At 41.8% G+C, this 27,375-nt stretch overlaps 1 protein-coding gene across 5 annotated transcripts in view; it reads right to left on the reverse strand.

Annotated features, from left to right (window-relative positions):
- Positions 1-27,375, reverse strand: part of cntn1a (contactin 1a) — a 65,408-nt gene that overhangs the window by 25,803 nt on the left and 12,230 nt on the right. For 3 of the 5 annotated variants that reach the window (XM_028449942.1, XM_028449947.1, XM_028449943.1), the window contains 16 exons: positions 16,043-16,157; positions 13,311-13,349; positions 8,929-9,055; positions 8,582-8,754; positions 8,417-8,512; positions 8,135-8,341; positions 7,605-7,704; positions 7,242-7,423; positions 7,047-7,171; positions 6,855-6,972; positions 6,349-6,496; positions 6,074-6,201; positions 5,608-5,780; positions 5,276-5,399; positions 5,034-5,195; positions 1,881-2,030 (listed from right to left, as the gene is read on the reverse strand). In XM_028449942.1, the coding sequence (XP_028305743.1) occupies positions 1,881-2,030; positions 5,034-5,195; positions 5,276-5,399; positions 5,608-5,780; positions 6,074-6,201; positions 6,349-6,496; positions 6,855-6,972; positions 7,047-7,171; positions 7,242-7,423; positions 7,605-7,704; positions 8,135-8,341; positions 8,417-8,512; positions 8,582-8,754; positions 8,929-9,055; positions 13,311-13,349; positions 16,043-16,091 (2,101 nt within the window). In that variant the 5' untranslated portion in view covers positions 16,092-16,157. Of the gene's footprint in view, positions 1-1,880; positions 2,031-5,033; positions 5,196-5,275; positions 5,400-5,607; positions 5,781-6,073; positions 6,202-6,348; positions 6,497-6,854; positions 6,973-7,046; positions 7,172-7,241; positions 7,424-7,604; positions 7,705-8,134; positions 8,342-8,416; positions 8,513-8,581; positions 8,755-8,928; positions 9,056-13,310; positions 13,350-16,042; positions 16,158-23,838; positions 23,973-25,885; positions 25,938-27,375 lie in introns of those variants that run through there. The other 2 variants (XM_028449946.1, XM_028449945.1) reach the window with 2 other exon arrangements.

The raw sequence follows: 27,375 nt of genomic DNA on the forward strand, positions 1-27,375 counted from the left end.
TTTTTTTTACCAACGTACTAACAAAAATAAATAAATAAATAAATTTGCTCCAAATGGTTGACTATCGCCTGGCATGGCAGCTCTGTCCCACCAGTGTGTGAATTAGCTGATATTTTAAAGGGCTTTGGAACTACTTGGTCCAAAAAGCACAATATAAATCCAGCCAAGGTAATATTTGGTCAGTTTTGCTAAAAATTGCCTGGCCCCGACCATTGCTGTGCATTGGCTATAATTTAATTAAAGATTGTGGAAAAAAAAAAAACAATGATGTGATTTTGCTCTGAATGTCAAAATGAATTTCTGTGATTGCAACCATGTCAGAAATGAACTGAATAAATAAAAAATAAAGAATAAATTGTTCTTTAATATGCACGTTGTCGTTTGCTCTGAATCAGGGGTAGAAAGAGTACAGAAAAAAAATCTACTTAAGTAAAAGTACTATTACTTTGATTACATTTTACTGAAAGTAGAAGTTACTGGTGTAAAAATCTACCCGGCGTAAACGTTAGTTACTTTTTTTTTTTTTTTTGGGGGGGGGATTTCTCCCATGCAATAAGAAGTACAGAGACGTGTATAAAAATCGATGAGGTAAGTGCTTGTGTCAATACATCCAATGTGTCAGAGCATCCAATAAAACATTTTCCAGTAAGAGAACATTTCCTATCTAGGAATCTCTGAAAAACTATAAACGCTCCACTCTGAGTCGCACACAACGCCCCCACTCCCCACCCACCAAAAATCTGCGCACTTCTGAGCGGGTGGGTCCACCCCCTCCACAGCAGTAACAGCTGTAATGTAAACAAACTTGCAAAACATCTTAATGACGACGTTAGCCTGACAGTCAAGAATACAAGAGGTTTGTTTGTCACATACATATATACTACTACTGAATAGTACTTTATGACATGTAGTGAAATAGCATTAGGGTGTTCAGCTGTATGTGTACAATGTGCAGCAGGGGTGAAAGAAAGAAGGTAAATAATAGTAAATGAGCATTTAACGACAACCTAATGCTATATAAACACAGCCACAAAAACAACTTAGCTCGGTAACATACCTCTGACAAAGTGGTCGCTACAGACATGAGCATTAGCAGACTCTGCTCCACCCGACCGCAGACGTAGGTTTAAAATCCACTTTTTACGGCGTTGTTCTGTGAGCTTTTTACATTTCTCACCTTTGTGAACGACAATCTTCGGTACTCTATAAAATCTCCCTTCTTTTTCTCGGTTAGAACGATTGGAGCAGCCGTAAACTCCACAAAACGTCATTTCAGACGGCAGATTCTCAGGCTTCACTTCCTGCCCTCAGTCTAAATTTTGCGCTCTCGCTTTGTCGCGATGCAGCAATGTGAGTGACATCACGTGAATCAACAGAGCAGGCCATAGACGTATACACATTCTATTGGCTGATCCTAACAACAGCTCTAGGGTACGTTCAATTGCACAAATGTAAAACAATTACACCACAGTATATTATATCTATGGAGCAGACTCCCGTCCGTGCGGGATTTATTTTACTCTGTAATGGAATATGTTTCCAAGGTAACAAAGTCCTGTTACTTGAAACAAAATTTATTAAAGTAAAAGTAAAATTACAGATTTTAGAAAGTACTCAAAAAAGTAGAAGTACACAAAAAAGTTACTCAATTACAGTAACGAGGGTAAATGTAATTCGTTACTTTCCATCCCTGCTCTGAATATATTTAGAAACGGATCGATTTTGTGGGTTTTATTGTGATTTTGTCCTAAAAACACATTTGATACACACTATTAGAAAACTCTCCCAGGGTCCGTCACAGAGTTAGAGGACGTAGATCAGATTCTGAACCGTTCAGGAGCCGACACCTTGATGGTCTGAAGCCACGCTGCTAGTCGTACCTGATGCCAGGGTTCTGTCCTTTGGAGATGGCTTGCTTGGCTCTCCAGTCCCCAGAGTGTTGGTGGCAGTGATCCTGAACTCGTACTCAGTCCAGGGAGACAAGTCCAACACTGTGGCCGTCTCTGTGTTTCCTTCCAGTTCAGCTGGAGCTGCAGAAAAACCAGAGACATCCTGTAAACAACATCATATTCTATTTTCCTCATGAGCACCAAACATTTGCGGGTCGTGACCCTGGATTTCCACTGGATGCGTATCTGCACCGAAACTGCTCCGCTGCGTGACTTCAGCGCAATCTGCAGTCCAGCAATCCCTACCGCATCTGTTGCAGCAAGCAGAAGGCAGCAAGGACTCAGGAGATCCCGCTGTAATCGCGCGATACATGTGTGATTCCACCATGGATAAATGCAATATTTATGTGAAATACGATTTTAAAAGTGCTCGGATCAAGCCAACCATAGTATCAACGAAAAGGTCTGGTCCCTCCGGGTCTGATTATGTGCTAGAGCCGAAAAGCACAAATTTCCATCCATCCATCCATTTTCATACCCGCTTATTCCCGTTTAACAGGGTCGCGGGGCTCTGCCGGTGCCAATCTCCGGCTCTCATAGGGCGCTGGGCGGGGGTACACCCTGGACAGGGCGCCAGTCCATCATAGGGCAACACAGACACAGACAACCATTCACTCACTCATTCACTCCTATGGGCAATTTAGAGACTCCAATCAACCTTACAGTCATGTTTTTGGATTGTGGGAGAAAGCCGGAGTACCCGGAGGAAACCCACGCAGCACGGGGAGAACATGCAAACTCCACACAGAAAGGACCCAAGTCCACCCCAGGGCTTGAACCCAGGACCTTCTTGCTGTGAGGAGGACGTGCTAACCACTAATCCACCGTGCGCCCAAGCACAAATTTATTGCCGAAAAAAAGTGTTCATTTTTAAAAAAAATGTGTTATCAGTAGAGATGCAAAAATTAATCGTAAGGCAGTTAAAAATCGATTCATAGGTATAACAATTCACATCGATGCTGTGAAAATTGAATCGCAGTACTTTTTTTAACCAGCAGAGGGCGCTGCCCAGAAGTGTTGGCGGCGAGCGAAATCTGCTAATACTTTCTTTCTGGCCGCCTTCTACTCTTAAACATATTCATAAATGATTCATTACCCCTTTAGCACCGAAATAATATCTGTAATATTACGTGAATAACTGTAAAAGTCACGTTTTTCTATTAGCTCTGTCTGCTAGCATAGCATCTCTTCTTCACTGGAAAATATCTGCATGCCAACCGACCACTGGGTTACCAGCGCCCTCTGCTGGTTCAAACAAATATCTGACCTAAATACAGTAAAATGACTGTTTCTTTTTTGTTTTTTTTAAGTCCAATTGTTAAGGCACAAAATACATTTTTCAGTTATTATGCAGTTTTGTATTGTTTACTATAGAACCAGAATTTAAATAATAAGCATTTGTATTATTCCTTTATTTATTTCATTCAAGATTTATTTTTAGTTAAATTGCATTGTTTTGAATAGTTTATCAAGGGATTCTTTTGACAATGAAAAATAGTATAGTATTTTCCCAAAAAAAAATAAAGGAATATTTTTCAGTCATTTAAATACAGTCCCATTTTGTAAAATAAATCGTGAGAATCGTATCGTGAACCCAGTATCGTGAATCGAATCGTATCGGGAGTTGAGTAAATCGTTACATCCCTAGTTATCAGCGGACAGGTTTTATTCCCGAGTCCAAACATGTGCTCGGATTTCAGATAGAGTCCGAAATGGGCCCGTTGGAGGTCCCGGAAACATGGTGTTTTCTTCCTTGAAAAAGTAGTATGGGCTCATTTTTGTTAACTTGCTGCAGCACAGCTCCAGCAAAGGGCAGCAGCATGACTCAGCAGTGACAGTGGTACTGTGCTGGAGCAGATTCACATGTGGTGGAAACTGACACATTGACTTTAATGGAAACCTATCAGCTGCGTTGATGTTTCGCAGCAGTTACGCATCCAGTGGAAATCCAGGGTGACCATACATTTTGCAGTCAGGACCCCTCAGCGGCCGAATACAACGGTGTAAAAAAACAATAGCTGCCCGTTTAGATGCCTGAACAAAACCACTGGAACACAAATGAAACATAGGACATTTTTAATAATCGCAAAAAATAAATAACACAAATAACGCAAATACATTATGGCTGATTAATGTTCACATTTGTGCACAAACTTTTTTTCTCGGTCTCTGTCTATCCAATTACAACGGTGTAAAAAACAATAGCTGCCCGTTTAGATGCCTGAACAAAACCACTAGAGCACAAATGAAACATTGGATATGTATAATAATCGCAAAAAAAATAAAAAAATAATAACACAAATACATTATGGCTGATTAATGTTTCTGTCGATCCAGTACTTGTATTTTTACAGCGTAACAGGCACATTAAATTGACCAATAGGATCAAATGATACGGGCAGTTTAATATGCTAGTTAGCATTTTGAGTTCATTATTTTTGAACGTTGGACCAATTTGTTTTTTTTGTTTTTTTTACACTTCATTTGGTAGAACATGCCATTATCAAAGTGGAAGTCAGGGATCATGGGCTTGAAAAGGTTGGAGACCACTGGTCTACAGTATGTTTGTCAGAGTCTGTTATTGTTATAAAGGTCTTTGATGGTCTTGATCTTCTGCCTTATATTTGGTGGTCTTTTTTTTCCTTAATCATACTTGGTTGTCCTTGTTTGTCTTTGGTCATGCCTGCATACAATGGTTGTAATCTGTGATCGTCTCTAGCTGTGGTTATCTGTGGTTGTCCTTTAAAAGACTCTTGGTCATGTTTGATGTTTTTGATTTCGGAATCAGAATAAATTTTATTGCCAGGTATAGTTTACACAAGACGAGGAATTTGTTTTGGTGGGATTGGTGTTCCAATAAATGTAGAAAAAAAAGACCAGAAAACAAGAACAAAGATAACAGAGCAAATACCAGTAGCAAAATGAAATAATAAAATAGAAATACAGCGTGTCAAAGAAAAGCTATAAAGCAAAAGAACAATGGAATTCACAGAAAGGATTATATATACATATGCATGTTTTTTATGTTTGTCCTCATTTGCCATATTGTTTGTCAGTAAGCCTGCTTGTCTTTGGTGGTCTTACCTGTGCTGGCATTCCTCCAAACGTTCTGGGAGAACTGGTCCCTGTACTGGATGGTGTATTTGGAGATGGGACTGTGGTTGTCGGCTCCTCGGCTCCACTGCAGCGTCATGTTCTTGTCATGTTTGTGTGTGACACGCACACCACCAGGAGCGCCGGGGGGCCCTGAGACAGAGATGGGGACAAAGACAGGGACACTTTGATTAGGAAAAAAAACTCTGTGTCAAACTTTGTTCGGGACTCACCTCTGATGACCAGCATGGCTGAGGCAGTAACGTTATCCACAGCCGTCTGTGCCATACAGGTGTAGAGTCCGCCGTGTTTGAGCTGAGCGTTCTTTATCAGCAACTCACCAACAGAGGTGCCATTCTACGCACAGACACACAACACAGACACAACAATCAAAGACACAAAGGCCGGATGAAAAGTTAAATGGACGATTGATACAATCATAACAACACTGAGGGGGTGGGACAAAGACTAATAAGTCGTTTTGGATTGGATGAAAGCATTTTCTGGTTTGTGTTGAAGGCAGAATGGAACCATGACTGTTTCTGTGAGAACCTGCGACCCTCACCGGCGGCCTCTCGTAGTGCAGCCTGTGAGCGTGCAGGTCAATGACTTGTCCATCCAGAGACCACACGAAGGTGATGTCCAGGGAGTGGTCATGTGACGCAGTGCACTGCATGCTGGTACTCTGTCCCACGGTGATGTCAGCGCTGGACGGAGCCAATGTGATCTTAGTGGAATCTAAACAAACAAACATAAAGCAGAAGCTGAAACAACTTTATTCACCTTAAGATTGATTAAAGTGCCTGTTTTTGGGTGTCATGGTTGAACTGGTGATTGTTAAATCTAGTGACCGACTCCTGGTAGTAAGCAGGATGTAGCTGTCCTTGTTTATTAAGGTTTGTGTCATGTAACCATTGTGTAACATCACGTGATCAGCGATAGCCTTGTGATGAGTGACTCTTTAATTAGTATGAAATCGTGTTATTGCATCGGTCATTAGTTGAAGTGTAACAGTGCTGGGTGGAGCTAACCTGTGATGTGCAGAGAGCCGCTGCTATTGGCTCGTCCTCTGTCATTCTCGGCAAAACAGGTGTAGCTGCCTTCATCCTCAGACGTCACATTCAAGATCTCCAGACTCCCATCAGCCCAGATAGACACCCTGAGAACACACACACACACACACACACACACACACACACACACTAGTGTTAGACAACATCTCTGCTACCTGCAACCTGAGCTCATCAAACGGTTTGGTTAAGTAAAGCCTGCTACGTGTGTGTGTGTGTGTGTGTGTGTGTGTGACCTGGAGGAGTTAGACAGCAGTTCAGTGCCTTTACTCCAGGAGAACTTTGGTTTTGGAGCTGCTTTGGGTCGACATTCTATCACCACTCGTCTGTTTCTAGCAGCGAGGACTCTCCTCAGAGGGGCGTGGTCAAAGGTTGGAGCACATGCTGAGGACACACACACACACACACACACACACACACACACACACACACACACACACACACACACACACACACACCTCATGTTGCCAGGATCTGTATGCAGTTCCTTTAAACTGAGCTCAGTCCAGTTTGAGACTGGGCTGTGTATTTTCTGGATACTAGCTTCAGTGTGCATGAATGATGTCAGAATGATGGGAAGTCACTGAACTGCTTCAGAGTTTACCGTTTCTTACGAACAGATAAAGCAAGTTTACTGAGGAGGAGGAGCATGTGACTCCTCCTCTTCTGCTGTCAGTGAGATCAGCCTTTGTTTATCGTTGTTTATTGAACTAATGAACAAATGCTCTGGTGGTGAACTCACCGAACACTCGCAGCTCTGCATTGGCGTGGATCACTCCATGACGGTTCTCGGCGATGCACTGATAAATTCCCGAGTCATCAAAGGTCAGACTGCTGAACTTTAGCTCCTCCCCCTCGATCTGTGAGAAAAACAATGTGAGAATCTGGTTGTACTGAGGCAGGGAGAGGATCCAATGAGCCAATCGGAGCTCACCATCTCTCCGTTCTTCCTCCAGCTGACGGATGGTGCAGGATCTCCTCGGGCCGAGCAGCTCATGCTGTATTCACTCTTCAGGTCCTTTTCAGTGCTAGTGATAAGTTCCTCCCACTCAGGAAAGGCTGGGACAGATCAGAGGTCAGAGGTTAGTGAAGTCAGAGGACAGTGAGAGCAGTTTGCAGGTTCTCCTACCCTCTACGATCAGCCTAGCCGTGTGGTAGTCCTTCCATCTGAAGTTGGCGGCCTCACACTTGTACCTGCCTGCGTCCTCAGGCTGCACATCACTCAGCAGCAGCTGGGTTCCTTCCAGTCTGAGCTGGTGCTTTACTGGGAGGTGCCCATCCAGCTTCTTCCACCGGATCTCAGGGACAGGACTGAAACACCAAACAAAGTAACAAACACACGTTAGTGTTGATCCCCTGTGACAGGAAGTCAAATGTTTCCTTTCAAAATGTTTCCCTTTATCCTTCTTTCTCACTTTTTAATTAAACAAAATTCAGTTTGAAAAAAAGACAATATGTTACTGAATATGTTAACTGATAATAAATGTCTTACTTTCCCAGAGCAAAACACTCCAGAGTGACGTTCTGTCCCACCAACGCTATGGTGTCGGGAAACTTCACCTTCAGGTCAGCTGGATACTTCCTGATGGGACCTGAACACAACAATAAGAGAAGACACACAGGGTGCTTTTATTCTGAAGGGGGTGCTGTAGTATCACACTCCTACCGCTAGGGGACAGTAACGTGTTACTCTGTGTTTTCAGTATCTGTTGATCAAATAATCAGAAAGTGAATTCGGGGAGATTTTATCTTATTAAAAACACATCAGCTTTCATTTATTCAGTTTATGATAAAAACACTGACACATTTCCAGAGTTCAGTTATAAAAATGTGTCACCTGTTCATGAATAAACTAATAAAATATAACAGTGTAAAAGCTAACGTTTCCCGCTGTAGAATCATCCACTGTCAATCATTAAGTTTCTCAGTTTGAATCTCAGTCTGAATCTCAGTCTGATATCAACAGTGATCTAGTCTGATCAATACACAGACTCGGGTTCGTTAAGGGAAGCAGGAACTAACGTTCGGAGATCGGTTCCAGGGCAATGAAGTTGGAGAAGACACTCTTGGAGATGGAAGTACTGGAGGCGAAGCAGGAATAGTTCCCGCGGTCTGACGAGTCCACTTTGGAAATATAGAGGTTCCCGCTGGCCTGGGACACAAAGCGGCGTTTGTCCAGAGGGATGAAGATGGGGAACTCGTCCAGGATCCAGCGGAACGACAACTCGGCTGCACACACACCCAATCACAGAAATCTGGTTAAAAGTCCTCATGATGGATGAAAGCATGTTGATATGTACGTACCAGGATAGTGAGGGGGTGGAGCACAGAGAAGCACCGCCCCCTGTCCTTCCTTCACAAACACTGTGGCTCTTTCCTCTGATGAGAACAAATCCAGGTCTGAGAGAGAAACAGGCTGAGGTTACACAGTGAGGACCAAAACCTGACTAAAGTGTGTGTGAGACTCACAGCCGAACTGAACCGAGGCCTCCCTGCTGAGGACCGAGCCGAAGGAGTTGGAGGCCAAACAGGAGTACCGCCCCACATGTTGAGACTTCACAGGGTTTGAGATGATCAGGTTTCCTCCTGACAGACTGTAGTGACTGCTGCTCAAGTTCACATCGGCCCCCTCCATCATCCACCTCACACACAGACACATAACACACAGATCTGCTCCTGTCCTCACTCACAGACGTATAAAGAATGGATATGCTCTGCTCCTTTGTAGATGTAAAGATACTAGATTTGCTGTCGTCCACTGTTACAGATGTAGAAATGTTGGATGTTGTGTTACTGTGTGTTCCATATTGTGTCACCTGTACGTAGCCGGAGGCTTGGCTCGTGCTCTGCAGTTGATGGTGATATTGTTTTCTGGTGACTCTTCAGGGTAAATGGTGTCAACAGGCTGCTCCTCAAACACAGGTCCGTAACCTGTGGACTCATCTACACGCACACACACACACACACACACACACACACACACACAAAGACACACGCACACATACACACGGTTGTTTTTATTGTCATTCTTAAAACATTTTAGTTGAATGAACAGATTTGATTTATTCCTGTGTTTTAATTAATTATCGTTTTATTAAAAGCATTGTTGTCTTTTTCTTTTTTTTTATGTGATTGTACATTTTTCATTCATTCTAGTTCTTTATTCTTTGTTTGCTAACAGATGAGCGACCTGTAGTCCGAACTGTAGTGTCATCTTTTTATTGTGTTGCTCACATAAATGCAAACAATGAATGACAAAGTTAAAGGATCACTCGTTGTAACGATGTCAGAGAAATTACATGTTTGGCATTCTTTATGCAACTCAATCAGAACAGATTTAGGTGACGTAAAAATCTTTTAAAGCTAGAATAATCTGACAACATGACTGTTTAAATGGGTATTTATGTTCTAAATGAAGGCCTCATAAACCACGTTGCCAAAATAAACACAACCAACGGAGCGACCGTGGCTCAGGTGGTAGTGGGTCGTCTTCTGATTGAGAGGTTGGGGGTTCGATCCCAGTACCTGACTATGTGTCGAAGTGTCCTAGGGCAAGACACTGAACCATAAGTTGCTCCCAGTGGTCGACTAGCGCCTTGCATGGTAGTCCTGTCCCTCTGGTGTGTGAATGTGGGAGTGAATGAGCTGATATGTAAAGTGCTTTGGGACTGCTTCAGTGTGGTGATAAGGCGCTATATAAATCTAGTCCATTTACAATAACATTTGTTAAAAAGTAAAACACAAATTAAATTGATTTTTTTTAATACCAAGTAAACAGCAACCTATTTTTAGAGGGCCACATTTTGCCCTTGGGATGCACAAATGCAATGACGAATATATACAATGGATGGGCTGTGCACACGAGCGCTACCGGGAGGCGCTAGTGGAGGACAATCAGTTGTCGCAGAAGAAAAGAAGAGACAGCTGTAATATCTGACTGCATGCATCTCTACAATAATTGACAGCTTTGTAGAGCTGCAGAACGTGGTGTCAATATGTCATCCACTTGAAGGTGGGAGTGTTGTCAAAAAAAAAAAAACTTTGTGCAAAGAAACACCTGAATTGCTCTTTATCAGACAGGATAAGAATCTCTGCCTCCAATTTCTGTTCAAACTGGAGAAGAAACATTTCAGTGGCCCTAAAATGACATTTATTGAATGTCTTGTTAACTTAATCTGCTTGTATGAGGAATTTCTTGTCTTGACTTCTCACTATAACAGGGTCAATGCTGAAATTTGTCAGCACATCATCAGTGCCATCAAGCAGCAGCATATCACTATCTCTCCAAGTGCACACCCAGTTCATCCTGTTCTTTGCCAGTACAGATGCTGAATGGGCTGTAAAAGCACATGTGCATGTTGAGTTGTATTTGTCACTCAGATGTGTTTATTTTTTCTTAATTTAAATTTGATGTTATTTTTATTTAATATTTGGTAGATTTTTTTAACCATACAGCCAAACTATTGTGTCTATACTTACAGTACATTTGTTAATACTAATAACGGTTGTCAGGTTAAATGCAGGGTGGGTGACCGCTCAGGTGGTAGAGGGGTCGTCTTCTGATCCAGAGGTTGGTGTTCGATTCCAGTCTATACCTGTCAAAGTGTCCTTGGGCAAGACACTGAACCCTAAGTTGCTCCCAATGGTCGACTAGTGCCTTGAATAGCAGCTCAGTACCATTGGTGTGTGAATGTGAGTGTGAATGGGTGAATGAGCTGATATTGGGAAGTGCTTTGGGACCACCTCAGGGTTTATAAAGCACTATATAAATCAAGTCCATTTGTTATATGATCATTTTGTACCAATGATACATCATGGATGGGGTGAGTTGGAGCTGTATGTTTTGTGATAGAACTCCTTTACCTTTCTCTAGCTTTTTTTTTGTTTGTAAAAAACATAAATTCATATAATTCTGTCATGCTTATGTATATTTTTGTTAACGTGATTCATTTGAGACACGCGCCATGTTTTTTTAAAAAAATAATTATTTTAATACAGTATATAAAAAAGGCTTTCTTTAAACATAAAGCAAAATGATGTTAGCAAGCGCTCAGCACTAGTTAGCTGGCACTCAGCTTTGGGGTAACCATGGCAACAGTTCAATAGCGGAAGTAAAAGCAGCGCATTGCTTTATTAAAATCAGTCCGAGTGCAGCACGCTGAAGAGTAGAAATGAGGCCCAACGGCTCCGCTAACACAAATTAAACAAAGAATCACACACATTATTTGCATTGACTCATAAACTTAGTTGTTTTAATCAACAAATCGTTTCAGGCCTATGTGGGCAGTGGTGGCCCAGTGGTTAAGGGAGCGGGCTTATAATTGGAGGGTCATTGGTTTGAATTTCACCTGGGCCTTCATTGTGGGATGTTGAGCATATCCCTTAACCCTACTGCTACTCAGGGATGGGTCAAATGCAGATATAACATTTTGTGTATGTAGCTCTACATATATGACAATAAAGTATGTGTTATTATATATGACAATAAAGTATGTGTTATTATATATGACAATAAAGTATGTGTTATTATCAGTTTTGGGAACATTACTTTAAAAAAGTAATTAGTAATAGTCACTCACTACTTGTTCCAAAAAGTAACGGAGTTAGTAATTGAATTACTCTATAATAAATCAGAATCAGAATAAATAAATAAATAATAAATAATAAAAGTAACTCATTACCGAGGAAAGTAACTAAAAAAGTTGCTATATGTCAAAGAATTGTCAGGGCCAAAATTGTTAGTTATGTTTATTAACATATTTACTCATAGACCTTATTCTTTTTAAGGCTTTAAGTTGAGACTTTTCATTTCTGCTGTCTCATGTTTTCTGCTCTCTTCTCAAGGTCAGCTTCCCAAAACACATCTTATCTCTCAGACACGGAGGCATCACACAGTCACAAGCCTACACACACTCACATAGTCACACATACACACCCAATACACATCCATTCATACACACAAACACCATACACGCACACACCTCCAACACTCACGACATTCAGGAGATACCAGAGAACTGGCTGTCTTGACCCAAAGAAGAAACTGTCTCTTTTCTCCCTCTTCTATCACCTCCACTCTGTCCTCTTTATCTCCTGGGGGGAGGAGGGAGGGGGACTGAGGGGGAATATACGTGATGAGTTAGAACTGTGCCACTCGATCATCGGACGTCCGCCCGGGCGGTCACTAATTTTGTCCATCTTTGTACTCTTTTTTTACTTAGTTTTATAATAAACCTTTTTTATAAAATCATCAATGCCTCTCCTGGACTCCATCACTCAACCAGCAATAAATCATGTCTCCAAATGAGGTCAACCGCAAATTTGCCGTGACAGAATTCAGATTTTTTTAGATGCGTGTGTCGTTGTGAGGTGTTTCATTAAATTTCAGATAACGTTTATTCAATCAATGCATGTAACGCACCGCATTTAACGTTCAGTAATGTTAACGGTGTTGTAACGGCGTAAAAAGTATTTAGATAGATTACCTCGTTACTGGTGACACTTCTGCCGTGAAGTGTCACCAGGTTTAATGATGACCGGTTAAAGTGATACACCGCGTTGACCAAGGCCTCAGTGTGATTGGAGCAGGATTATCCTCTGATTGTAAATCAGTCTGTCAGGGATTATACATGAAACCCTGACCTTTGACCTTTATACACCTTCTGTCAGCTCACGGATGGCGCTGAACAAACCACAGCTTTGTTTATAACGTACAAGAAAAAAGCAAGGCTGAGTGAGGAACCAACACAACACTACAGAAGTAGTGGCCATATAGAACATTTTATATATGTTTGAGGGCTGATCCTGCCTGTTTGCGGTGGTGAAGGATATAATAGTTTGCTGGCCAATAAGTGGAGCGCATAAAGTCACATGACTGATTTACCAGGGAATTGAAATGTTATGAATATACAAATAAAATAAAATAAAGTGGAGATTACAAGACAAGATTTTTGGTTCTGTTCGGTCCAACATAATGTGCGGTGTGCTTTAAACAAACTGTTCTGTCTAAAGCACAAATTTAAACATCAAGCTAACCTGTTCATATTTTACAACATCTGTCAGAACGTGTGCCTCGTGTGATGGAAGTCTTTACTTCCTGATACAGAAGGTGTGTATCCGTCACTCTGAGCTTTTCAGATGTAAACACATGTAATGTGTGGCTGGTCCTAATGTTACAGCAGACTGTGAAAGTTCTCACCGTTGTAGAAGTCAGGCAGTTCCTCTGGGCTTGAAGATTCTGATGGAGCAGACAAAGCCAACAAACAGGAGTTAGCAGTTAGATGACACCATGAAACTAAAGTCACAACTAAACAGATTCATCATCGCTGAGTAGGGCAGGGCGATATGGACCAAAATTTGAATCTCGACATTTTTAACTCAACAAACAATTGAGGGTTAAATGTGCTGATGCAAAATGCCACACCATCACATTTATTAACAAACAGCTGCACAATATGTGTCACTTTCAGCTTTTTCTCCTGTAAGGGACAGTACGTGTGAGTGGGTTTGGAGGGTTACATTTGAAAAGTAATCCGGTACAATTACAAGTTGTTAAAAAATGGAATCAGTAATTTACTCTAAGTATCACTATATTAAAGTACTGTAACTGATTATTTTTTCACTACTTTTGGATTATTTCAACACCAAACATGCAAATAAAGATACAAGAGGATAGATTACGTGTAACCTGCTCACTGAATTATTTCATACAAACAAAAAATCACCATTAACAGTCACACTATTCAAGGAAATGTTTAAGTTTAACATAGATTGGAAGAACCCACAGTAGTTTAAATAAATAAGGTGTTGAAAGATTATCAATCAATTTACTAATTAATTATGAACAATGAACTATAATCATTGACCGAGACCACAGACCATACAATAATGATTATTATAATAAATGTTATTGTGATAGTTTAGTAATATATGTAAAACAAAAAAGCACCAGCTGAAAGTAATATGTCAGGTTTGAACAAGTTCTATATTTATAGTTACAAATGTTACATACACAACATAATTACTAACAATTGTCATTTCTATTAGAAAACAGCGCCACCTGAAGTAGATGCTCCAAAGTTAACTATAAGTCATTTCCATACACTGGTGTCAGCCTGTCCTTCATGTGTCATGTGATGTACAGGTGATGACTTTAATTCAATGTGTGCAAAACACAATTTGCTGAAAATGATTTTCTAGAGTAACAAATGCAGTAGGTCTGCATCCTGCAGCCTTCTGACAGAAAGATTTTTATTTCACTAAAACATGATTTGTTTTTATTTCAAACATCCCTGAGAAGAGCTTTTTAAAGACTGGATGTTTATAACTTACAACACATCCATTCATTTACTGACTCGCTAACTTACAACACAGATAATATAATACAGACTGTAAGCAAAAATATTAGACACAACAAACACATGTACAGCTGTTATGTTAGTGCACACTATGATGTAAGTTTGCTGTTACCATAATAAGTGTATATTGTAACAGCTCTGCTGTTTGTTGGATGTGTTTGTTGTAGATGTTCCTAATTCCTACAGTTTTGGCAGTCAGTGAAGGCAACATGAGGGTGCAGGGGGGATGGAGAGGTGGAGGTGGTTAGTGTTGAGAGTTTGTCAGAGCTCAGAAGTTAGGATTCATCCTCGTAATTCACTGCTCCAGTGAATTATGGATTTATTTGGTGTGGTCACGGTCGACATTGAACAGATAATAACAGCACGCGCTTGTGTTTACAAATCAGACCTGTTTCTTTACAACGTCCGTACAGATGTTACGATATAAAGTGGGTGATTAAGTTTTTTGAGGACTAACTTCAGCACCTACAGTCCAATCCCCCTGATACTAGTTATGTCATACTGTTGGAAGTACTGACAGGTCAGCAAGCTAACAAAGCTTCACTTTATCTTTCTGTATTTCTGTGTGTTTTTACCTGTAGAGGTTTTTTCATTGGACGTCAAATCCCTGGATGACGGCAGCATTTTAACAGCAGGCAGTCATCATTCACATTGTAATGTGATATAGTTTCCTTTTTTGAATTTAAATGAAAAATGACATTGGGGTTTCCATGCAGTAAAAGCTCTGGGTTCATGCTCACACACACACACACACACACACACACGCACACACACACACACACACACACACACACACACACAGTTTGTTTCACGTATTCATTTGTAATGGTGAAGTGTTGTGAAGTGTTGCAATGTGTGCACGCGCACTGTGTGTGTCTGCTGGACAGATGTATATTCCGCTTGCTTTAAAATATAATCCATCTAAGTAATCCCCGTTTTCTTTTAAAATACCTGTAATCTGATTACATGTTTTTTATTATACTGTAATGGATTACAGTTACAATTTTTTTGTATCCAGATTATGTAACGCCATTACTTGTAATCCGTTACTTCCCAAGCCTGGTTAAGGGGTAGGTCTATGGAAAGTTATGGAACAAATAATATAATTATGAGAAATAATTTAATACATATTTGTGATAAAAATGTATCAAAAATAAATGTATATTCTGATGATGTTTAGGCCAGCAGAAAGGCCTTGCTGGCCGTCACGGCCCGCCACCGATTAGCTTAGCACGTAACAACCAATCCAACATGTTTGGTTAGCTTAGCAAATATCTGTGCACCTGCTATATCAGGTAACTTCATTGGTTGCAAACATGGGCTGCTGGTGGAACTCTTTTGTCTGGTCCCTAAAGCAAAAACACAATATCACTCCAAAAACACAAAACAACAACAAATGTTGACACAAATGCAGATCCTGTGACCCTCAGATCAGATACAGTCAGATGTCTGTTGCCCCACTGTGTTAACTAGTGCTGGTTATTGATGGTATCGATGTGGATGAGATGTTAGAGGCAACCTCACACCTGATGAGTGGAGGTGAAGTGGAGGTGAAGTTTGAAGGCAAACAGACCTGTAGTGAAGGTGGAGACCAACGGGAGGAGCAGAAAGACGTGCAGCATGATGGAGGAGCAGAACTAGCTGAAGATCAGGAGACAGGGGGGACATCAGAGGACTGCCTGAGTGTCCTGAGAGAGAAGACACACACACACACACACACACACACACACACACAGTCAGTCAGTTCAGGCTCACGTCTTTGGACTGTGGGAGGAAATGACCAACACTTCCTGTGACCTCCCGACCGTCAGCGACTGGTTTAGTTTCTACACGTTCTTACTGACACTGAACGCAGCGTGCATCCCTCACTTATTCCTGTATCCGTGGGTGACCGTATCCTGGCAACCGCTCCCATCAGCATCTCTGTGTGACCGTGAGTGAAGCTGCAGACAGACGCTCCATCACATTAAAGCTGCTGCTCGTTCTGCGGCGTCGCTCCTCTAATGCACCGGTCAGAACCATGCTAATAGATGCACTTAGCTCTGTCCCATTGGTTACCACCTGACCATCACATCACATGACTCAGACAGGAATGAGCTCAAACACACAGACACACACACAGAGAGACAGATACACACACAGAGACAGTTCCCCTCCCCCCCAGTGAGATGTAGGTCGACTTAGTGCGAGAATCACTTTAAGAAAATCTCTTCATTCATCATCACATGTAGGACAGTGGGCTGAGACACACTCTTAAACACACACACACGCACACACACACACACTATCTCTGGAGGAGGGGCTGGGATTGACGGAGCAGGTCTTTCACAGACTGACACTGAGGTTAAACTGTAACTTTGGGTATTTAGTGTGTAGATATTACAGACAGACTAGGTCTAAGCTGTGTTGTTGTTAATCCGGATGAATGTGTGTTTTCCTGTTTATTCCCTCAGTTTTAGCATTAGCACAGGATTAGCTGAGTGACTCCATACTGTGTTTATATTGGATTGGTTTTAATGCTGCACTGTGATGAAGGCACATAATCTCAGTACAAACACACACTCCATAACTGATGTTAGTTAGTGTATTACAAACTAATGCCTCATCTGTGCAGTTTAGGAGCATAGGCCAACACAGCACACTGTACCAACAACAACCAACCAAGGATCCAACGAGAAGGTCAACTGACCAACCAACCAACGTCCTAACCAAATAACCAAACAATGTTCTAACCAACCAACCATCCATATAGCTAACCAACTAGCCAACCAACCAATAATCCAACCTACCAACCACAACTAACAAACAAATCAACTAACCAATGGTTATCCAACTGGCCATCCAACAAACTAGTCAACTAACCAACCAATCAATGAGATGGACAGTGAGCTGATCATCCAACAACCATCCATCTTTCTTCACAGAGAAGCCCTCACACAGGTTCTCATTGTGAATTATAGTGTGGTTTCCATCCTTTCAGTGTTTCCATAGGCAGCGTCACACACAGCTCTGACCTTCGCACACAGTGTGTGTGTGTGTGTGTGTGTGTGTGTGTGTGTGTGTGTGTGTGTGTGTGTGTGTGTGTGTTAAACAAAGGAAGAACACTCAGGAAAGTTCTCCAGGGAGGCTTTTAATGGATGGGAAGGTGATTCCTGAAAAACTGCAGTCACGTCTGTCTGAGCACGGTTTTATCCCACGATTTCCAAATCATCTGAAAACCAACAGAAACCTTTTTTTTTTTTACTTAAATTCAGACTTTTCAAACTAAACTGACAAAAATATCTCTTTAATCCTTTACAGGAACCAAAGAACTGCAAAAAAAGGAAAAGTCTTCTCTTACGGCTGTTTCTGTGCAGTGACCGTTTCATATTCCATTCTTTACAAACACTCATTTCAGGTGAGGAAGGAATGAACTTAAAGATGTAGATATGGTAGATACTAAAATAATGATATTATTATTAGAACTATTACTACTACCAATATGAATAATTAGTACCAATACCAAAATGATAGTAATAACCATCAGCTTGAAGAAGATCAACATGCTGGGCCAAGATTGAGACACACCACCTGTCATCACCATCGACAACTACAAACTTGAAGTGGTACACCAGTTCATCATCACAAACAACTTGTCCTTAGATACTGGAATCAACAAACCCACCACCAAGACGGCAAAAGCCCTAGGACAACGGACCACTTGCAACTGGGAGAACCCAAAGCAGACCACTCCAATGAAGATGGCAGGGTGCAACGCCTGCATTGTCAGCACCATCCTGTACGGGACTGACTACTAGACAACCTTTGCCCAGCAAGAGCATCAGCTGAAGAGTTTCTAAATGTGATGCTTTCTCCACATCCTTGGCATCAGCTAGAACGACAAAGAGCCCAATGCCCAGGTTCTTGCCCGTGCTGGCCCCCCCACCAGACCACACAAACTTTGCTGGCTTGGTCACAAGCAACGTATGGAAAATGAACGTATCCCCAAGGACACTCTTAGGTTCAACTTGCATCTGGCAAAATACCTCAAGGTCATCCCTAGCTGACGTATAAAGATCACTGCAATTGCGACATGAAAGCTCTGGACATCAATACACAGATCTGGAAAAGCATCGAAACACAACTTGCTTAAGAAACAGCTGAAGACAGAAGAGGAAAAGATCCTTAACTTGGCAGAAGAGATGAGAGCCAAGCAGAAGCACATGGGCACGGACACACCCCCATGACCAAGTACATCTACACTGTTCTGTAGAGACTGCCACTCTGCATTGGTCTTACCAGCCACCAACAATGCTGTTCTAAACTTTTATGGCACAGGCTTGTAAGAAATGTTATTCCCACATTAAAAACAATACCGAATTGGTCTGAAATAAAGTTGAAATGAATGAATGAAATGAATACACAAGGTACAAATGTATTATGCACCCCCAAAAGAAATGCGCAATCCAGATATGATCCAGATGAAACTTAGTGGGGTAATTGAGGAACCAACATAACAGTCTAATTTCATAAATATCACTAAATTACGAACACAGATATTCATTTTAAAAATGTTGCCAATGATGAGAGATAGGGATTTATCGATTTTTTTTCAAACAGATCCAGACTCAGTATATTCATCTGGATCCCCTCAAAAATGTAATGGAATCTTCCATGACCAAAGGACAAGTTTGGTTAAAATCCATTGAGTGCTTTTTACGTAATCCTGCTATAAGACAAACAAATAAACGCTGGTAAAAATATGTAATAATAACATTGAATAATAATAATAAAGTAAATGAGGCCTTTTCCGATGATGGATGGAATAATGGAGGGATTAATGTGAGCGAGAGTCTCCCTCAGAGCATGGAGATTTAAAGCTATCAGGGTTTAATTACAGCACAAAGAATTACAGGTTAAGTCCTTCCAAGTGTCCAACAGTTCCGTTACACTGTCGAAAGAGTGTGGGAGGAGCTGATTGGCCCAATCACAGCAGAGAGAGACCATAAATATCACACAACTGTTCACAACAAACCAACACACGGGCTCAAAATGAGTGAAACACTCTTTTTGTTTACAGTAACAGCCACAGTCTGCTTAAAGGTTTGGTTCTTAAAGGATAAAATTCAGTGAGGATAACTGACAAGCCAGGGTGTGCTGAAAACAAGAGGGGACTCTGACCCACACACAGGCACACATACAGGGAGATCCTAGACATCAATTTGAATCAAACTTTCAAAAACAAGCTTTGGAAGTTGTGGGAATAGTGATGCACTCAGAGTTTGAAAGTACCCCTGACTGCAGTCCGCAGTTCGGGGCGGAGCTCAAAGCTGCTCGACATCGGCATGCTATTGGCATTCAATCCACAGTTCGGGGCGGAGCTCAATGCGGCATGCTATTGTGCTGTGTGATTTTTATAGAGTTAAAAATAATCAACCTCAAAATAAATAAATCGTGCCATAGAAATAATTGTATATGTTACATAATTCTATAGGCATACAAAACAGATATGGGTTAGGTTTAGAGTTAGGGTTAAAGTTAGAGTTAGAGTAAGTCTGCGATTGGTTTACTGAACATTGAGCGCCGCCCCGAACTGCAGGCTGCAGTCAGGGGCTTCTCCAGAGTTCTACTAACACAGGATGGATGCAGGGAGCAGTGCAGGTTAATTGTCCCACAAGATGGCAGCAGTGCAGCATAACATAGTGCAATCCAAGTCTTGTGGTGAAAAGTTCTGTATTTTTTCATAATGCAACATATTATTTGTCGCAGGGTTAAAAAGAAAATTCCAATTTCAGTATTTTCCAATATTGTGCAGCCCTAAATAGAACCCACGACCAAATAAATCATTCAGAAACCAACCCAGAGCCACACAATTAATAACCTCCAGCAAACAGCAGTCGGACTGTCACATAAAAGAGAGGATGAAGAGGAGAAGGAGGAGGATGGAGAGGAGACAGGTTCCCTAGAATAAGACGGGCAATGAAGGGTCGACCCCCACAGAGAGAGAGAGACACTCTGAGGGTGTCCTTTACCCACTGAGACAGGATAGTGTTAATCTCTTAATCCCGCACACGCACACGCACACGCACACACACACACACACACACATACGTTCCTGCCCAGTGTGTGTTGTGGGGGAAGATGTGAGTGTTGTAGAAGATTATGACATCGCTGAGGCTTCTTCTGTGTGTGTGTGTGTGTGTGTGTGTGTGTGTGTGTAAAGTGTTTTAAGTGCATGTGACAGAGCAACTAATAACTCTAACCCACAGTAATTCACAGTGCCTGAACAGTCCAGTTGTGTCTGTGGTTGTGTGTCTCTGTGATAGTGCATAATAAAGCTACAGCGTGCATAAGGAATGACCCTTTGAACCAGAAGATTAGGATTCCCTGAGGGGCGTAGGGGCGTGTGTGTGTGTGTGTTTCAGGTCACTGCATTCACATGCTACACACATATTAACCTGCATGATGTAGCCTGTGTTGGACTTTCTACATAAAGAAGGTTCTCATACAAAGAACAGTTTATTGTAGGCATTTCACTTCAACTGGTAATCGTTATAGCTGGTGACTCTTTAAAGGTCCCATGTCATGCTATTTTTCACCCATCTCAATTTGTTCTAAGAACCCCAAAAACATAGTATTTGAGGTTTATTTTCCCAAACTCACATGTTTTCCAGAGTTTTAGAATCTGAAAAGTCACTTACTGAGGAACTCTACACAAACAGGCTGATTTGTGGCCTACTTATGCATATTCATGAGTGGGCGTGTCTATAGACGGGACACAGACTTCCTCCTCCCCGCACGGTGACATAAGGCCAGAGGACGGCCCGTCCTCCTCCCACCCACTCCGTAGCCGAGCTCATGCTGTTTTCTAAACACAAGACAAAACGTGGGGGCGGGGCGTTCGCAGGTACATACATAGACTGTAGAAAATACATACATAGCACTGCACGAAGGACGCTGAAATGCTCACCTACGTGGGCGTGTCTGTTTACATGTCAATCATGGCAGAGAGCTTCCTGGAGACGCGGCTTCTCCAGCTCTGTGCCACATCAAATTCATCATCAAAGTGGGAACACGTCATCAAATTGGAGCGAGGTGTTTGTGCTCACCCTGCAGTAAGAAATGAGCAAATCACCCTCTAACTAACGATCGAGGGAATCAATGAAAAAAACACTTTGGGCATGTGTATGAAGCCCAAATAACAATTTTATCATGTTTAAAATACAGAAAAGTTGATTTAGCATAACATGGGCCCTTTTATGCTGTTCCAGTTCTTCGCATAATACATAAAAAAGACATTTTAATTGAAGCTCTGCATTCATTTAAAGTTTGTAATACACTTGTTCTAAGAATCAGTCACAGGATAACATGATAACCAGTCTGATTCTAATAGCAGCAACTAGTGCCCGCACGCACGCACACACACACACACACACACACACACACCACACACAAACACATTCACACACACGCACACACACACACACACACACACACACCCACACACACACACACACACCCACACACACACCCACACACACACACACACACACACACACACACACCTGATTGGCTCAGGGGCATAAAAATAACACAAACTGGACCCACATCTGATTTCTGCCCTTCAGGGACTGTGTGAGATGCTGATGCAGTGAAGGAGGGAGCACTCAGCTTTTTTTCATCTGAGTGCAGCCAAGGGCTGAGAGTGTAAAGCAGTTTGTGTGTGTGTGTGTGTGTGTGTGTGTGTGTGTGTGTGTGTGTGTGTGCGTGTGTGTGTGAGTGCGTGCAACAAAACAGACATGATGACACTTAAACGAATCTCTGCTCCCAACTCTCATTTTTACAGTCTGTCCTGGACTCTCTCAATGTATCCTACTTTGTACCTTTTAGGTGTAGTGCTGAGCATTGCTGGAGGCTGTTTATCAACCGGTATCACTGCTATATGACATGACATGCTCCCAGGTCAGGGTATGCGGTCAGCTTTAGGTTTGACTCTGGGAAGAGGATGTCACCTGCCTTGCATAGTTTGATGGGCTGAGCCAATGAAACAGCCAGGCTTCTCATGATTGGGCATGGGACAGGTGTGCACTAGTGGCTGGGAACAATAACAACACTTAAGGGGCTGAGAATCCACCAAGGAAAGTGAGGATGTTTAAGAGAACAGAAGCAAGGGAATCACATTGACCAGTACTTCTTACTGCAGAAATGCCAGTGGAAGACTCAACCCAGCCACAGAAAACTTGAAAGGAAGTGATCAAGGAGCAGACCCTTCCTAGGGAGAAAAACATCTAAGGGCACAGACCGAGTGTGAGGTGGCCTAAAGCTGCAGATAGGAGAGAGTGGGAAACAGTTATGGGATGCAAGGTCAGGCTAGATCACCCTGTAGATGGCCACCTTTGATGAGGGTGCCTGGTATTAAAAAGGCCAAAACACCTCCTGATTCAAAGGAACACTATACTGATGATGCATCCCAAAATTTACACCCTTCCAATATCTGAGATACAGCTCCCATGCCACTCTCAAATGGTAAACCTCATGTTGACTATCATATTTTGGCACAAAGGATGGTTTACCATCACATCATGTGTTTAATGATTCTGCAGACTGGGAGAATTGAACAATGCTTCACCATCAGCATGTCCAAGCGTCACTGCAGCTTTGCTCAAACTGGTGTCCGTGTTAACTGATGATTGACTTTTCAGCACAAAAGGCAAACACTCAGACTCAGTCCCCAGTAAACATGATAACCAGCTTGTACAAAACAGCACTGAGTCACTGCAGCATCACACAGAGTCAGTCTCAGCTTGACTGCTAACTAGTCAGTACTCAACAGCTCTGTGTCCCAGAGGGGGCAGGGTTTTCAAAGATCGTGTGGTGATGTGGGACGAAGAGTTCAAAAAAGAGAAAGGGGTGTCTTAGCATGAACCGATAACAGGCGTGTGCATGACACACACACATTAAATATTCACTCACACGGTAATGCCTGCGAAAGCAACACGATGCCTTCACTGACACAGAACAAACCATCTGAGCAAATAGGCTGACACACACATGTACAAGCAAGCACACACAATAACAAGTATCACCGTAGACACACAGTATACACACACACACACACACACACACACAATAATTAACATGCAAACACGAATGCACACACTTATTCACACACTAATGCACATTTATCAGTCACATACAAACACTAACACACATTTTACACACACAGAGATGCTTCAATAGGTTTATCCTCTAACTGTGCAGCACTGCAGCTTAAGAGGAGAATAATGACTGACTCCCTCTGCACACATACACGCACGGACGGACACGCACACACACACACACACACACACACACACACACACACACACACACACACACACACACACTCACCATCCCTGATGCCGAGCCGTTCGTGTTTCTGTATCTCTGTCTGCAGAGCTGGTTAGCAACTGCTGTCATGGCATCCTCCACACGCACACGCACACACACACTGCTTCAAATGTGCTCTCACATAAACACTGAACTGTCAAATCACAGGGCTTCACAGCAATGACATCACAGGAGGATGGGCAGTGGGCGGCGCTTTAAACGGAGACGAGAGCAGAGTGGCTGATCTAATTATGTCTAATTATTAAACATACTAATTACCTCATACCAATTAATACATAATCAAGAATTAAAATCCATAATCCAGGCCTAAATCAACACTGATGCTGCAGCAAAAGCCAGCAAGGAAGGAATGGGAATGTGGGTGCAGTGGTGCAGTCTGTGGTTTTGATGACTATAGGGAAGCCTGTGAAGGGGACGTGCAGTATTCATATCGCTCAGTAAATTTAAATCATAACGTGGACGTTATCTATATTTTATATAGCCTATATCATCTTACATGACCCTCGCTACTTTGTGTATAGCAACGCAGGGTGTGTCTTTGATGAGTCTCTCAGCATCCCCAACAGCTTGAATACAACCTATTAATGAATGAATGAATACAAAGGCACACAGGCACAATCAGTGGACAAATGTTGGTCAGTCCATCAGATGAAAATCTATATCTTTTCTTTAAGATGTTGTCGTATAAATGGAAATGATTAGATCTGTCCCTAAATATTTGCTCTTTCCTAAGCTCACCTCTCACAATCTGTGCACCAAACTGGATCTTCTAAGAATGGGCAGAAGATAACTGATTGGTATCAGTGCCAGTTACCATGATGATTTACCCCGGTAAGAAGTTAACCAGCATTGTAGGACAGCAGCACACAGGATGCGTGCTGCTGTCACACCAGCTTTTTACATCAGAAATCCAGCTTTTAAGTCCAGGGTAGAAAGTTTGAAGATCATTAAGTAGTTCAGCAGTGTGTTAAAGTATGTGTTCTGTGGGATCTTTTCCACATTCAGTCACTTGGGCCCAAAGTGAGAGTGAAGCAAAACAAACTTTACACACTTATTTCAGGAATTAGTGATAATGGAGACATTGTGTGGAAGCATTTTTAGGAAGTGTAGAACACTATAGGACGACATACACGTCAAACATGTCCTCAAATGTCCTGAAAACATGAACCTCAGAATAGGACTACAAAGACTACGCGCGCACACACACACACACACACACACACACACACACACACACACACACACACACACACACACACACACACACACACACACACACACACACACACACACACACACACACACACACACTGTTGTCATTTTTCTGGCACACTAAGACTCATCAAAGCAGATCTGTTCCCTCTGTTGACCTCGCCCTCATTTTCAGGTCAACCTCCGAATCAAAGTGACACCCGGACACACACACACACACTCTGCTGCTCTTTTGGTGCTACTTAATGCCCTGCAGCATTGGAAAACCACACAAAGGGCCGATCTTGGAAATTGGAAACCTTTTGTTCACTCTCAGGACCTTGAGCGGAGCGTGAGTCTTCTTATTTTCATCATTGATTGATTTTAAAACATTTCTCAGTTACAAACTGTGTGACGTAACCACAGAAGTGACTGCTTGTTTTTTGTAAAAAGGCTTTAAAGCAGACACAGACAACAATCACACAAAAACAGAGCAAACACACACAAAATTCATCTAAAAACACACACAAAAAAGAAAATGACACTGAACAACAGGAAAACAGACAAAACCCTGTTTGTTTCCTGTAGTCATGCTCGGTGCAGGCAAGTTACGTTGATCATGTGACCCTCGGATCAAACACAATCTGGGATCAAAGCTGCATATTGCTGGTGTAAATAGTGAGGAAATAGGACACACACACACACACACACACACACAAAGACACACTCAGTGGCAGACAGTGTTTCAGTGTGTCACCACAATGCCACAAATGCTCCATTCAAGTTCATGTATGTGTGTGTGTCTGTGTGTGTGTGTGTGTCCTGTTTCCTCACTATTCAAACCAGCAATACGCACCTTTTAAAGTTTCCTTATCCCTCAACCAAGAGATGTTTGTAAGGAACATGAAGCAGCCACAGCACAGACTGGAGGAGGAGCTGCTGTGTTAAAGCAGCAGCTCTGAATGCTAATGTGGGACTAATGAATGGAAACACACACACACACACAGGCACATACACACAAAGCAAACATCAGGATCGATCCAAACTCACTCAGCAGTCTTACACAATTCTGACAGAGATTTATATTATGGGATGTTTACAGACTGTGTTAGCAGGGAATGAGTGACATCACAAAACAACAAAAACACACATGATAATACTGAAACATTACAAAAACACACAAAGTAACACAAAACAACAATAAAAACACATAAAACACCATTAAAAACACATAGGGCTTGAATCATACAACCCCCCCAAAAAAAATAAAATAAAGGTTGAGACTTTACTGATGAAACATTAAGTTTAATAGTTCAAATATACAAAAACTGAGTATCAGTTAAATTTCAAGCTCTTGCATCACTGTAGAAAATATTTAACGTGTACGATTTTGGACTATATAACCCAATAAAAGTACAACTCTGACAACTCAACACAGGCTTTACACCGATCTGACTGACTATATCGGATCGGCCAATATTTTGCATTTTATGTAATTAATGTGACCAGCTGTAATGTCTTAAAGGGGACATATGCCATTTTTCACCCATCTCCATTTGTTCTAAGAACCCCAAAAACAAAGTATTTGATATCCCGTTTACTTCTGTCTTACTTACTTCTGAGACTTCTGTCCGTTTCAAAGTGATGGTGGACACACAACTCCCTCGCTTCACAGCAGTCATACGACATGGTTTAATTCAACAGCTGCAACGTTTAATTTGCCAATCACTCAAAAATGGCATACAGCTTATAATCGATCTGCTCCGATCGAACACGCTCCCTCACTCCACACACTGGTCGAGCAGTTAAAGGGCCACGCACCCACACACACACTCTGACAACAAATGTTATGTTCAAGTCCTGCATGGAAATTCAACTCTTCCACTCCCTCACAGTCACAAGGCTGCGTTTAGGTCCCAAAAAATGGTAAAGTTTGACTTCCCATGAATCTGTATCAGGTAGTACCGAAGTAATTTGGTCGGTACCTAAAAAAAACAACCTGAATTCATATGATTGGATCGGTGATTGTATTGTATTTTTTAAAACTCACTGATCGGTGGTCACGCTTCAGCCGCTCAGTGACTCACATCAGGTTGAAATGCGTGTGTCTCACGCCCAATGTGTGAGACTTGAGAGATTTGCTAGTATATTTCATTTCATTTCATTTCATTTATTCTTTTTTCATGGTAATGCAACATAAATTGGTACAACAATTCAGCAAACACAACAATAATACATTCCATGAAAAGAAGAACAGGAGTAGGATGAAGAAAAAATCTTATAAACTCCTCCCCCATTCTTAACAAAAACGTTACAAATTAGATGGCCTCAACGATGCCAAAAGAT

The sequence above is a fragment of the Gouania willdenowi genome, chromosome 6 (assembly GCF_900634775.1).
Source record: "Gouania willdenowi chromosome 6, fGouWil2.1, whole genome shotgun sequence".
Lineage (NCBI taxonomy): Eukaryota > Metazoa > Chordata > Actinopteri > Blenniiformes > Gobiesocidae > Gouania > Gouania willdenowi.